Source organism: Nicotiana sylvestris, chromosome 2, assembly GCF_000393655.2.
Source record: "Nicotiana sylvestris chromosome 2, ASM39365v2, whole genome shotgun sequence".
NCBI classification, from domain to species: Eukaryota; Viridiplantae; Streptophyta; class Magnoliopsida; order Solanales; family Solanaceae; genus Nicotiana; species Nicotiana sylvestris.
In genome coordinates this window covers 146,421,908-146,432,867 of record NC_091058.1, presented here as the reverse complement: position 1 = coordinate 146,432,867, position 10,960 = coordinate 146,421,908, and the positions used below count along the sequence as shown (strand labels likewise).

Genomic DNA, 10,960 nt, shown 5'->3' with positions numbered 1-10,960 from the left:
TTTTGGGTAGAATTTAAAGATTTTATGAAAATGAGATTTAGACCTCTAATTGAGGTCTGATTTCGAACCAAATCACATAACCGGGCTCGGAGGTGAATGGATAATCGAGTTTTGATCCAGATCTCGAATTTTGACCAAGTGGGTTCGGGGTCAACTTTTGTTGACTTTTTGAATTTCATCAAAGATTGAGCCTTTTTTATTTGTGGGTAGTTTCTAAAGCTTATTTTGAAATGTTTGAACGATATTTGACAAGATTTGATTAGTTTATAAGCTCGTTCGAAAGGAAAAGACGTTGTTGAGTATTGGTTTAGTTGCGAAATGAGGTAAATGTTGTGTCTAACTTTTACCTAAGGGAATTAGAATTTGTTGGTCTATTTGTTACGTGAATTATCTAGGAAAATAATGTATATGCAAGGTGACAAGTGTATATGCACTGTCATGGGTTAAAGCGTGTGGGTTGGGCTATTTATCTTTATGTCATCACTTATTTCATGTTATCTCTTGTCATAGGCTTTGATTGCTACATGATCTTATTTGTTATACATGCCTTACTTGTTACCTCTCAATTAGCTGTTATATATTTTGATTTATTTATTTTTCGCTCAGTATCTGCTTACCTTCTATATGGTCCTACCTGTATTGATTATAAATCTTCACTTTCTCATGTCTTTACTGGCCTTTAGTATTTTTAGGTTACTTATTGCACTTTATCATGCTATATCTAATTGTTCGAGTTATTTAGGGCTCGTTTGATCTTAAATTTTGCCAAAATATATTTGGGATTTTTTTGGCAAATACATGTTTAGCCATAAATTTTATCTATATTTTGGCAAAACCCAAAACCCAAAATCAGCTCAAGAGCTGGTTTTGGCCCAAAATATTACTATTACATATTTTAAAAATTTCCCTAAACTTTTATATTTTATAAAAGAGCCCACCATTTATTGTTTTGTAATAATATTGTTTTATCTTCTCGGTCATCTGATAGTGTATTATGCAGTTCATTATAAAAATGATAATTTTGTACCAAATTTATTTATGTTCAGAACTATGGTTTGCGATAATATAATGAATGTTATTGATAAAGGTACTGTTGGGTATTTGTGATAGTTTTTAGAACTTGTGGGTATAAGTCATGTTTCATATTTTTTTCAAAAAAAAAAAGTGAAATATATTTTGAAAACTTATGTCTAAACACATTTTCATCTTCAAACCAAACTTCACTCAAATCATATTTTTAAAATAAATTTGGGAATCTACGACCAAATGCTAGCTTAATTGTTACTTGGTGGCTAAGCCACTTTTTCCTCTATAAGTGAGTTCTATTCAATTGTAATTCATGCCCAAATCAATAAGAACTTTTTATTTTATTATTTTATAACACCATATTGAGAAAGAAAAAAAAAAGCAAAGGAAACTTAATAATAACCAATAGAAAGCAGACAGGTAGTAGTTTAAAGGTCACCTTGGCCGCATCTGATTTCTACCTCTCCCCGACCAAAACCCTCCTCATCTGAGTCTAAAACCCAGCCTCCTTGTACAATCTTCCTGGCATCAAAATCACCTCTATCTATTTCTCAGGTTCGTTTAGTTTCTTTTCCTCTGTGTTCTTTATATATATTTAACTCTTTCCGCATAAATGTCCAAAGCGTGAAACCCTTTTGTCTATACAGTCGTGGATTGAGTATGTCTATCATAGAATTCACTCACCAGTTTCATGATTGTTTTCATTTGCTGCAAATTCGTGCAATCATATGTTCTTGCTAACAGAGAAACTATTTTACAACGACTATTATAGCTGGTTTTGACTTCAGATAAAAGAAGAGTGTGCTGTAATAGCTATAAAATACTACAAAGAATTAATATAGTCCACCCCTACTAGTTTGAGATTAAGGCCTAATTTATTAATAGGGGCAAACTAGGGATGCTACTTTATTTTCCAATGGTGTACAGGAACTATAGATTTTTGCTTATTTGCTTGGTTTTATCAAATGTATTGTGGGTGTTCTTTCTATTGGTCAAAAGAAAAGAGTGTTCTTGAAAAAAAATGTTTTTTTTTGTAGCAAAGCAATCGACGTTTTATGGTGGATTCATAGATTTCTCTAGCAAAAAATTGATATAGTGGACCTCAACTAGTTTGAGATTAAGGCTTAATTGGTTGATAGAGAGATGCTGTTTTATATTTCCAGTTTAGAGTAAATGAATGATGGGATTTAGCTAAGTTGCTTGATTTACGTATCAAATTCAGGTGGCTCAAAAGAAAAGTGCCAAGTGATTGATTATATATGCTGGATTCATGGATTTGTCTTTATTACTTGCAGTTGAGTTATAAAAGTTGGTAAGGAAATGATAAAAAGGCGATTTTACAAGCTTGAACATGGTGATAGAGATGCTCCTTCGGAGTCGTCTTCATCTTCCGATGACTCTGAATTGGAGGCAGCGGCAACAGAAGACGAAGAAGAGTATGAGTATGAGGAGGAGGATGATAATGACACAAAGGAAGAGGAGGATGATGTTGCTCGACTGACAGGAGGAAATGAATCTTCTTCTGGTATGTTTATCCTGATAATTTGCAGTTGCTTTTTGCCTCTATTATTTGCTGACATTATAATGCTTAGAGGGTATTTCAAGAAGTGGTAATTCTCTAGAGCTTTTGTTTGGTTTCTGGATTAGTAAAACTAATGGCTGGTACGTTTAGACGATTGTTTATTACTCCACAAGAACATAAGTTATGGTCTCTATTAAGTTATAAATCCCACATAGACCCCTCTAGCTTAAAAGATCTTGTGCTGCTCCACTCATTGCTTTGGGTTGGATGTTCAGATACTTTGAAGTGTCATCAGCGGCTCCCTTTGGTAAGCCCATTCTCACAATCGTAAGTCCATAAGTTTGCATGTGAGCACCAAAATAGGACATGTTTGTGAGGGTGTCTAGTTATAATTGTACCATATATATTGTGAATCGGTTTTTGAGGGGGTTTATAACGGTTTCGGGCCACTCCATCTATTTCCTTAAGCTCTTGGTTGGATCCTCAAATATTTTACAATCTTCTCACGGTATCAGTGATAACAGGTCTTTCTTCTCCTTGCTCTGTTTGTTTTCCTTTGAAGCAGGATATGAGAGTGAAGGTAGCTCTGCCAATGAGGTTAATCCCGACTCATCAGGTTGGTTTTAGTCTATTATCCCAAAGTTTTGTTGGTTATGGGTCTTATGGCAGTGTTTCGCTTGAAACACGCTCTGCAATTCTTCGTACTTGTATTCACAATATGTTGGTGCTATTTCACATATGAGGAAAGTATAGCAATAATGAAATTTACTACATTTCCCCATTCCTTATTTGTAGGATTAACATGTTCTTTACTAATTCCAAACTCTTGCTCGAATAATCATTACACTGTGAACGTGGATTATAGCCAAGGAGCAAGGTGAATTACCTCCCTCTCCAAGAAAAGAAAGATAAATGAGAAGTCTGATGCTCTTTGCCTAATTTTGGGGAGATGCTGTTTTATGAACTTATTGCTAGTGTGAAAGCTACAATTTTTGAGCTGTGATGTAGAACTTGAAGTTTCTGCACAATGTACTCCCTCCGTTTCAAAAAGATTGTCACTTGGCACAAACTTTAATAAAGAAGGGAAGACTTTTTTGAGATATGTGGTCTTAAATAAGCCATAGTATTTGCGTGGCTTATAAACGTTTAAAACTTATGGTCTGAAATCTACCATAGCATTTGTGTGGCTATAATTGCTTCTATTAAGGAAATATTGAAAGGTGCCAATCTTTTTGAAACAGACTAATAAGGAAACAGTGTCAATCTTTTTGAAATAGAGAGAGTATGAATTAGAAATTCTATTGAATCAAGGATATCAGATACTTTCTTTTGATTGGTAATTCTTCACGAGCATGATAACGTCTTAAAGAAAATTGAGCTTTAGTTTCCATCACAGCCATTCTCTCCCTCTGGTGATTTTTTTTCTTGCCATTTGAAGGATGAGTTTAAGCCTTTTTGATGACTAATTCGGGGAGATTGCATACATATTTTCTCTAAGCATCTTCTCCACTTCCTTGGGGCATTTGTTAATAATTTAAACTATCAAGTCAGTGAATAAAATTATGGAAGCATGATTAAAAATTTTCTTAATATTTAATTTGAAACCAATATACCTCTTAAAATTATATTTAGTGCTGAATGAGAAAACTGAATTTGCTGCTATCTCTAGATGGCGATTGTCTTGTAAATTATGCAGTTTTAATTGCCTCAAGTTGCTGTTCTGAATTGGCATCAACCCAAAAAGGAAACGTTGTGTTGTTTGCTAAGAGTATGTGTTCATAAAAGATCTTCTAAAATAAAAAATTATGAGAAACATTACTTGAATATCATAAAGTGCAGTGTGGAAGGAATTTATGCAGGACGAAATACTTGGGTAAAGCCAGTACTGATTGCTCTTTTCCGTGCTGCTTCCATCAACTTCGAAATAGCTACTTCTTGATTTTATATGTTGCACGTGAGATATAGTGCTATATCTTCCTTTTTCTATTTCAGAAAAAGAATTTAAATGCTTAGGGTTCGTTCTTAGTGTTCAATTCTAATTGATTTATAAAATGTACTATTAGTAGGTCTTCAATCCAGTGATGAAGATGTTACAACTCTGAAGGACACCAAGATTTCTGGTGAAACTCATTTGCTTGAGAAGGGCATTGCAGATTTAGATAATGCACGGAAAAATTCTATGCCCGAAGAGGATGATATTCCACGTGATGCTTTAGACTATGTCTTGAAATGTAAATCAGTTTTTAAGTGCAGGATATGTCCTAGAATCGTCTGCTTGACAGTGCAGACTCTAAATGCTCATCTCAAATCGAAAGTAAGCCTTCATTATCAGTCTTTTCATTTTCCAACTGACTTAAGCCTTCATTATCAGTCTTTTCATTTTCCAACTGTAACTAAGTCACTTCTTCAGATCCTATTCCATTTAAATCATGCGGTGCTAACATGTCCAGTTGCCACTGACCAGTGCAGGGACTACTACCTGCAATTTTACTTTTTCCATGTTAAAGAATCTTAAGCTACACGTTAACATACATACACGATTGAGACCTGCAGTGACTGATCTAACACAAAGTATTCATGATTCTTACAGAGGCATGCCCGCTCTGAAAAGCTGTTGAAAGAAGGGAAGCTTAAGCTTATGCTTACCGAGGATGGAAGAATCGAGGGAGAAATTCATCCTGAAGAGGATAGCCCAATCAGAGGGCAGGTTTGTTCATTTGCATTTTACTGCACGATGAATTTTTTGACCAAGTGAAGCCTCATGTTTTCATAAGTTGCTTACCATCATTATCATATGAATCATAACAGAACCCTTCAGAATCAAAGAAGAAAAGCAAAGGATTGAAGAGGCAGCACAAGGGGAAGAAGTTTAATAAGGTACATGCTAAGATCTGTGTCCTGATAGCCCTTGTTACTCGTTTGAAAATATATTGTTAGTCTAAAAGATGAATTTTCAAATTCAACTGCAGAATGAGGAAAACTTTTTGCCCATGGATAATGCTATAGATTCTAGAAAGAACCAGTCCAAGAAGAGGCAGAAAAACAAGTGAAGAATGTGGTGAGATCTTGGCATCTTGCTATTTATGCATTAAGCTAGAATCCATGCGACAAGAAGTTAAGGAGCAATGGAAACGAGCACACGAGCATGAAGAATCAATACGTCTGATAGGATGAATTAGTTGTGATTGCTCATTGGTGTGACCCAAAATATTACATTTCTTTTCAACTTTTGAGCAGAGAGCAATTTTGTACGGGGATGTTGGATCTGAAGCTTACATTCTAGTAAATGTATGACAAAGAAATGCCTTGCATTTCAGACCGTTTTGGCAAATCTGTTTCATAAAATGAAATTGTTTTCCAATTTATATTTCTATTATGTTATGGCTACATTGACGGATACCCCTCTTCACCTTTTATGGATGCGGCTGCGCCACTAGTTATTTCTTCAAAGATAAAACACAAATCTTTCAACTGTTTACCCTTGAAGGTATGCTTGCTGTGTATGTGTGTGTGTTTTTTTTCCCTTTCCGGTTGGGGGTATCGCATGAGATTTCCTTATCGAATATGAGTTCTACACTTCTACTAGACTACCTCTTTCATTGCTTTTAAAGCCTTGTAAGAGCCAGAGTATTTGCAAAGTGGTGGCTTAAGTCAGGTACTGCAATATCTTGTTTCCGATTTGTATCAGTAACTAGCATACAGCAGAAAAATAATGTAACGGCACCATAAATGGTGTAGTTCGTCGTCATAGTGAAATTGCCCAATCTAAGAACTGTGATTCACTGGCTGCCAGCCAAAAATGTGATTATGCATAATTTCTTGCATTTATGAACTCACTGATTGTAATTTGACATTGGCTTACGTAGATACAAAACTAAAATCAAGGTTATCAGAACTACATGCTTACAACAGTGTCTTCCGAACTCGCATTTTTTGGAGTAGACCGTAAAGCTAAAAGTGGCGTCTAATATAAGCAGAGTTTTCGACCCCATTCCTGAATGCATACAGAAAGACAAACAACCAAGGTTAACAGCCACAAAATGCAATTCGAGTGCATACACACTTTCACCAGAACTCTATTGCGATAGACGAAGATGATACCAGCAAAGAGTTTAATGCTCAGATCAGACATCATCCATAAGGATCTAGGACGAGATGATTTCAAACCAAAAACGTTAGGAGTTAGGCTAAAAGTTGTATCATCCTTCCAGTTAAGCTCCAGCCTCATCTGATCCATTCTTAGGTGAAGGTAGTTGATCTTCATTCCCAGCTGCTTCAGCCACGTGATCTGTTGGAGGGGCTTGCTCCCCGCTTTCACTATTTTCAGGGTGAAAATTGATAGGGAACTTTGTTACTCTAGGTTTGTCTGATAGTATGTTTCTTTGAATCTTGTCAATTAAAACCTTTTGGGGAGGTTCTTCTCTCAGCTTCTCATCATCATAATCATTGTTCACATAGTAGCCAATTCGTACAAATTCTTGACCCAAATAGGAACAGGTCAATAAGAGCACAGTGACACCAATTATATCCTCTTCACGAATTCTGGAAGGATCTGGAGGGTCCGCCTAGTATTTAGCAGTGGAAAACATTACACAAATTTGATCAGCACAAAGGCTAAACCCAGTAAAAAACAACTTGCTTGTCAAAGCAGGAGGTAATACCTGCAATACGAAGCGGTAATTTCCAACATTGACGGGGCCAACAAGCACACTTTCTAGTTGTTGGTCATATGTCTCATCCTCGGCAGATCCAACATAGATGAGTTTCCATTCCAAGTCTGCATGCAAAATAAGTCGAATAGAAACTAAATTAAGCTGTTAACATGCTTAGTTGCTTTAATTTTTAGAACGGTCTACGACAATACCAACAAGAAAAAAATCAATTTGGTGGGAGCAGTTCTATGTGCTTGTCAAAGGACGAACCTATATATCTTTAATGAGAATGGATAGGCAGTCCAGAGATGATTCTCTAGTATTTCAATTCCTAAAAAGAAAATGAACAATAAAACACTACTATTACAAGTTAAAAGAGGCAATTAGCAACTGGTCGTTAAGGATTACACGATCTACCATCAAGGCCTCAAATTCATTGGCTGCTTATTGGACCAAGCAGAAGCCATTTTGTGCCATACCGCATGAAAGAAGCAATCTGAAATGCAAAGGTATATCTAAAATAAAAGCCCCATAACAGAAGGCAGTAGGCTCCGTTCCCTCCTCCAAACCAATCTTTGGTATGTCTATGTCATAAATAAAAGAGTCCTCAAAGAAAAAAATGGAATTATGATCTATTCCCTTGTGGTCCGGCCTTTCCCCGGACCCCGTTCATAGCGGAGGCTTAGTGCACCGGGCTGCCCTTTTTTGGATCTATTCCCTGTTACTTCTCAAAACTCATAGAGGTATTTACATTGTCAAATAATACAACAATTGATTGACAAAACCTCAAGCCCCCAGAAAATTTACAATCAGGAAGCACTTCAAGTAGAATAGAAGGTTCCCTTCAAAGTCAATTATCTAAAGAGTCCAGAAATAACTACAGGAAACAACAGATTTATACTGCCAAATAATATAACTACAGATTGACAAAGCCTCAAACCCCAGAAAACATACAATAAGGAAGCACTTCAGAAGAGTAGAAGGTTCCCTAGAAATTGCTAAACTATTATGTACGTTGCCTTCCAAAGTCAACTACCTAAAGGGTCCTTAAAAGTTAAGACAGATAACTAAGAAGATAATACAGAGACAAGTTCATTAATCCTATGCATTAGCCTACAGACATGGAAGAGGATATTGGAAGTTAATGTAATAACAGATGTAGCACAGTACTAAACATTATAGTATGGAATTTCTGCAGGGATATTAGAATTGTAACATCTCTCTGCTAATCATGAAAAATTGTGATATTAGAAGAGAGAGAGAGAGAGAGAAAGAGAGTGTGTGTGTGTGTGATTTTTTTTTTTTTTGGTGTGTGTGTGTGTAACATTCATAACGTGCAAATTTGAACTACAGAGTTGGACTTTATTCAGGCTACTGCTGAAACTAACAACGCTGACACCACTTCCCTTACCTTAAACCAACTACAAGAAAATTGACAAGGACATACCTAAATACTTTGATGCTATTGGTATTTCATGCAAATGGCTTTAATTGGATCAACAAACTAGCAACAGGGAGTAACTGAAAATGAAATACAATGCAGCACAGCCAGAGGTATATTCTTCCGAAGTCAAAATAAAGACGATATGATACATTACATTACCTTGCTAATCGAATTGTACCAAGAAACTGCCAATTAGTTGGCTTACTTATCTGCTTTATACAGCCACTATAAGGATGAAGAGAAAGTAAGGAGTTATGATTATGGTCCAAGAGAAATGGAAGAGTGAACATACTGCAGAAATCCTATCAGATACTTCATGTCTATTCTGGAAATGATTTAATGCCTAGCCTAGTATGATCTGTGAAACCATGTGTCCATGACGTTCCAGAAATCCATAGCGTGAAGGCTTCCTCCTCCACGGCTACTTCGATGTGGCGAGCAAACCGACAAGCCCAGCATAAATATACATCATTGGTGGAGAAAATTGGTAGCAAGAGGATCAGAACTAGCTAACAACCTAAATAAATATTACATTCATTCCACATTTCTTTCACAAAAGTTATAGTATGTTTCCTTGGAGACTCTTGATTTGTTACTGATCCTGGCATGAATTGTGTCATGTATTCCACACATTTTATGAGCCGAATATTCAGACAATATCCATCCAAATTTAATTGTGACATTAATGAAATTGTACAGTTCTTTTCACGCGCTATAAATTCCAGCATCATACGTGACTAACCAATCGATAAAATGAGACGAACCATAAAAATCAAAATTAAGAACTTTATTTCAAGCGAATCAACCAAATTGACACAGCCGTTATGTTTTCTATTACGGGAGGACTGTTAAACCGAAATGCCACTCAGCACTAAAATATTTGCCTGGCATGTTTCCACTCAACATTATCTCGGCAATATATATATAAGGAATTCTTACAACTTTCCCGTTAACTTAAGAAACCTAGGGCAAGACTAAGCATGATAACCATTCAATATCGAGCTTTGACATCATGGAGTACATGCAAATGTAAAGTGCTCTGATTTATTAATTAATCAAAGAATCTGTTATCTTACCAGAAAACAATCTATTTTGCAAAAATTATCAACGAGGCTGACAACATTGTAAAAGCCAAATTTCTTAATAAATAAAAATATTAACTGGATTTAGGAGTCGTCGGTACAATGAAGCAAAAGCAATAAAATCATAGCGCAAACAAATAGCATATGAAAAAAATCTAACAAATTGTACTATACAAATTTACAGTCTCTTTTGAGTATAAAAATCCTAACTAGGTCAGGGAGACTATACAATGAAGCGAAAGCAAATTATCATAGTACAAAGGAATATATGAAGAAATCAAAGAGGTTATGAACAATTTGATTTTTTCATCAAATATCAACGAGTTGAAAATACTGCACAACTTGAAAATCAACTTTGTGATTTAAAAGAACTAACTAGGTCTTCTAGATGATACAAAGAAGCAAAAACAATTACTCCTAAATCATATCACAAATGAATGTATGAAAGAAAATCCAATAGATTGCAAACAATTGATGAGAACGATTATCAACGAGTTGAAAACACTTTAAACGAAATCTAGGTCAAATTCTGATTAAAGAAATCTCTAAGTAATACAATCAAGAAAAAAACAAGAAAATCATAGTAGTACATATGAATTACGAAAATATTCAACAGAAAAAAGTAAGTAAGAAAGAGAAATCACCGTCTTTGAGGGGAGCGACGCACTCGTAAGAGATTTCAAACTGGAAAGGCGCAAGAAACGACGCCGGATTGTCTAACACGGCGACATTCGTGATGTTCACAGCACTCATTGCATTCAAACTGATTAAAGCTCTAATTCGAGAGGCTCTTCGTCGTGAGATTCAGATAAGAGGAAGTGAGAGATTCTGGAAGTTTCATGAAATATACGAGAAACTATTCGGAGAATTGCGAGAGAAGGAACAATTAGAGGCAAAGGCAAAAGAGAGAAGAAGCAGCTCAGTCATGTGAGAGGGGGTGGGAACTGGGAAGTGCACGGAGGAAATGCCTCTGGTGGTGTATTTGATGGCTGGATATTTATACGAGTGACCGGTTGTTCTTGGGGTTACAGGCTATAGCCGGTTTCTAGTTTTGGCGGGAGTTTGGTTTGTTTCTTTCGTGGATAAAGATCTTCCAAAGCCCAACGTTTAGTGTTCCCGCATGACCTTTTTTGGGCTACTGGGACTTACGGCCCATTTAGACAAAAGCTAAAGTTAGGAAAAATAACGAGGAATTTTCAAAAATTAGTTTAGTGGTTATTAATTTGTTATAGCT

General features: G+C 35.9%; 2 protein-coding genes across 5 annotated transcripts; one reads left to right on the top strand and one right to left on the bottom strand.

Moving 5' to 3' along the window:
- Positions 1–1,460: 1,460 nt before the first annotated feature.
- On the top strand, positions 1,461–5,943 carry LOC104217301 (nucleolin 2). Of its 4 annotated transcripts, none has more exons than XM_009767504.2 (7): positions 1,461–1,581; positions 2,322–2,551; positions 3,114–3,164; positions 4,615–4,862; positions 5,139–5,255; positions 5,357–5,425; positions 5,518–5,943. In XM_009767504.2, the coding sequence occupies exons 2-7, from the start codon at positions 2,347–2,349 to the stop codon at positions 5,596–5,598; spliced, it is 771 nt and encodes a 256-aa protein (XP_009765806.1). In that variant the 5' UTR covers positions 1,461–1,581; positions 2,322–2,346; the 3' UTR covers positions 5,599–5,943. The 4 variants fall into 4 exon arrangements, with proteins under 4 accessions (XP_009765806.1, XP_009765804.1, XP_009765805.1 ...); XM_009767502.2 differs by having other exon boundaries at positions 4,612–4,862; XM_009767503.2 differs by having other exon boundaries at positions 3,111–3,164.
- Positions 5,944–6,330: 387 nt separating this feature from the next.
- Positions 6,331–10,681, bottom strand: LOC104217300 (histone chaperone ASF1B-like). Its single transcript, XM_009767499.2, has 3 exons — positions 10,371–10,681; positions 7,210–7,325; positions 6,331–7,113 (listed from the first exon to the last, which is right to left on the bottom strand). Exons 1-3 carry the CDS (start codon positions 10,477–10,479, stop codon positions 6,760–6,762), a joined length of 579 nt encoding a protein of 192 aa, XP_009765801.1. The 5' UTR covers positions 10,480–10,681; the 3' UTR covers positions 6,331–6,759.
- Between the last annotated feature and the right edge of the window lie 279 nt (positions 10,682–10,960).

Coding starts and splice junctions, on each gene's coding strand:
- LOC104217301 (XM_009767500.2), top strand. CDS start 2,347: ATGATAAAAAGGCGATTTTACAAGCTTGAACATGGTGATAGAGATGCT. Junction 4,863..5,138: donor ATGCTCATCTCAAATCGAAA/GTAAGCCTTCAT, acceptor TGATTCTTACAG/AGGCATGCCCGCTCTGAAAA. Junction 5,426..5,517: donor AGGGGAAGAAGTTTAATAAG/GTACATGCTAAG, acceptor ATTCAACTGCAG/AATGAGGAAAACTTTTTGCC.
- LOC104217300 (XM_009767499.2), bottom strand. CDS start 10,479: ATGAGTGCTGTGAACATCACGAATGTCGCCGTGTTAGACAATCCGGCG. Junction 7,326..10,370: donor CGTCGCTCCCCTCAAAGACG/GTGATTTCTCTT, acceptor TTTTGCATGCAG/ACTTGGAATGGAAACTCATC. Junction 7,114..7,209: donor ATTACCGCTTCGTATTGCAG/GTATTACCTCCT, acceptor GCTAAATACTAG/GCGGACCCTCCAGATCCTTC.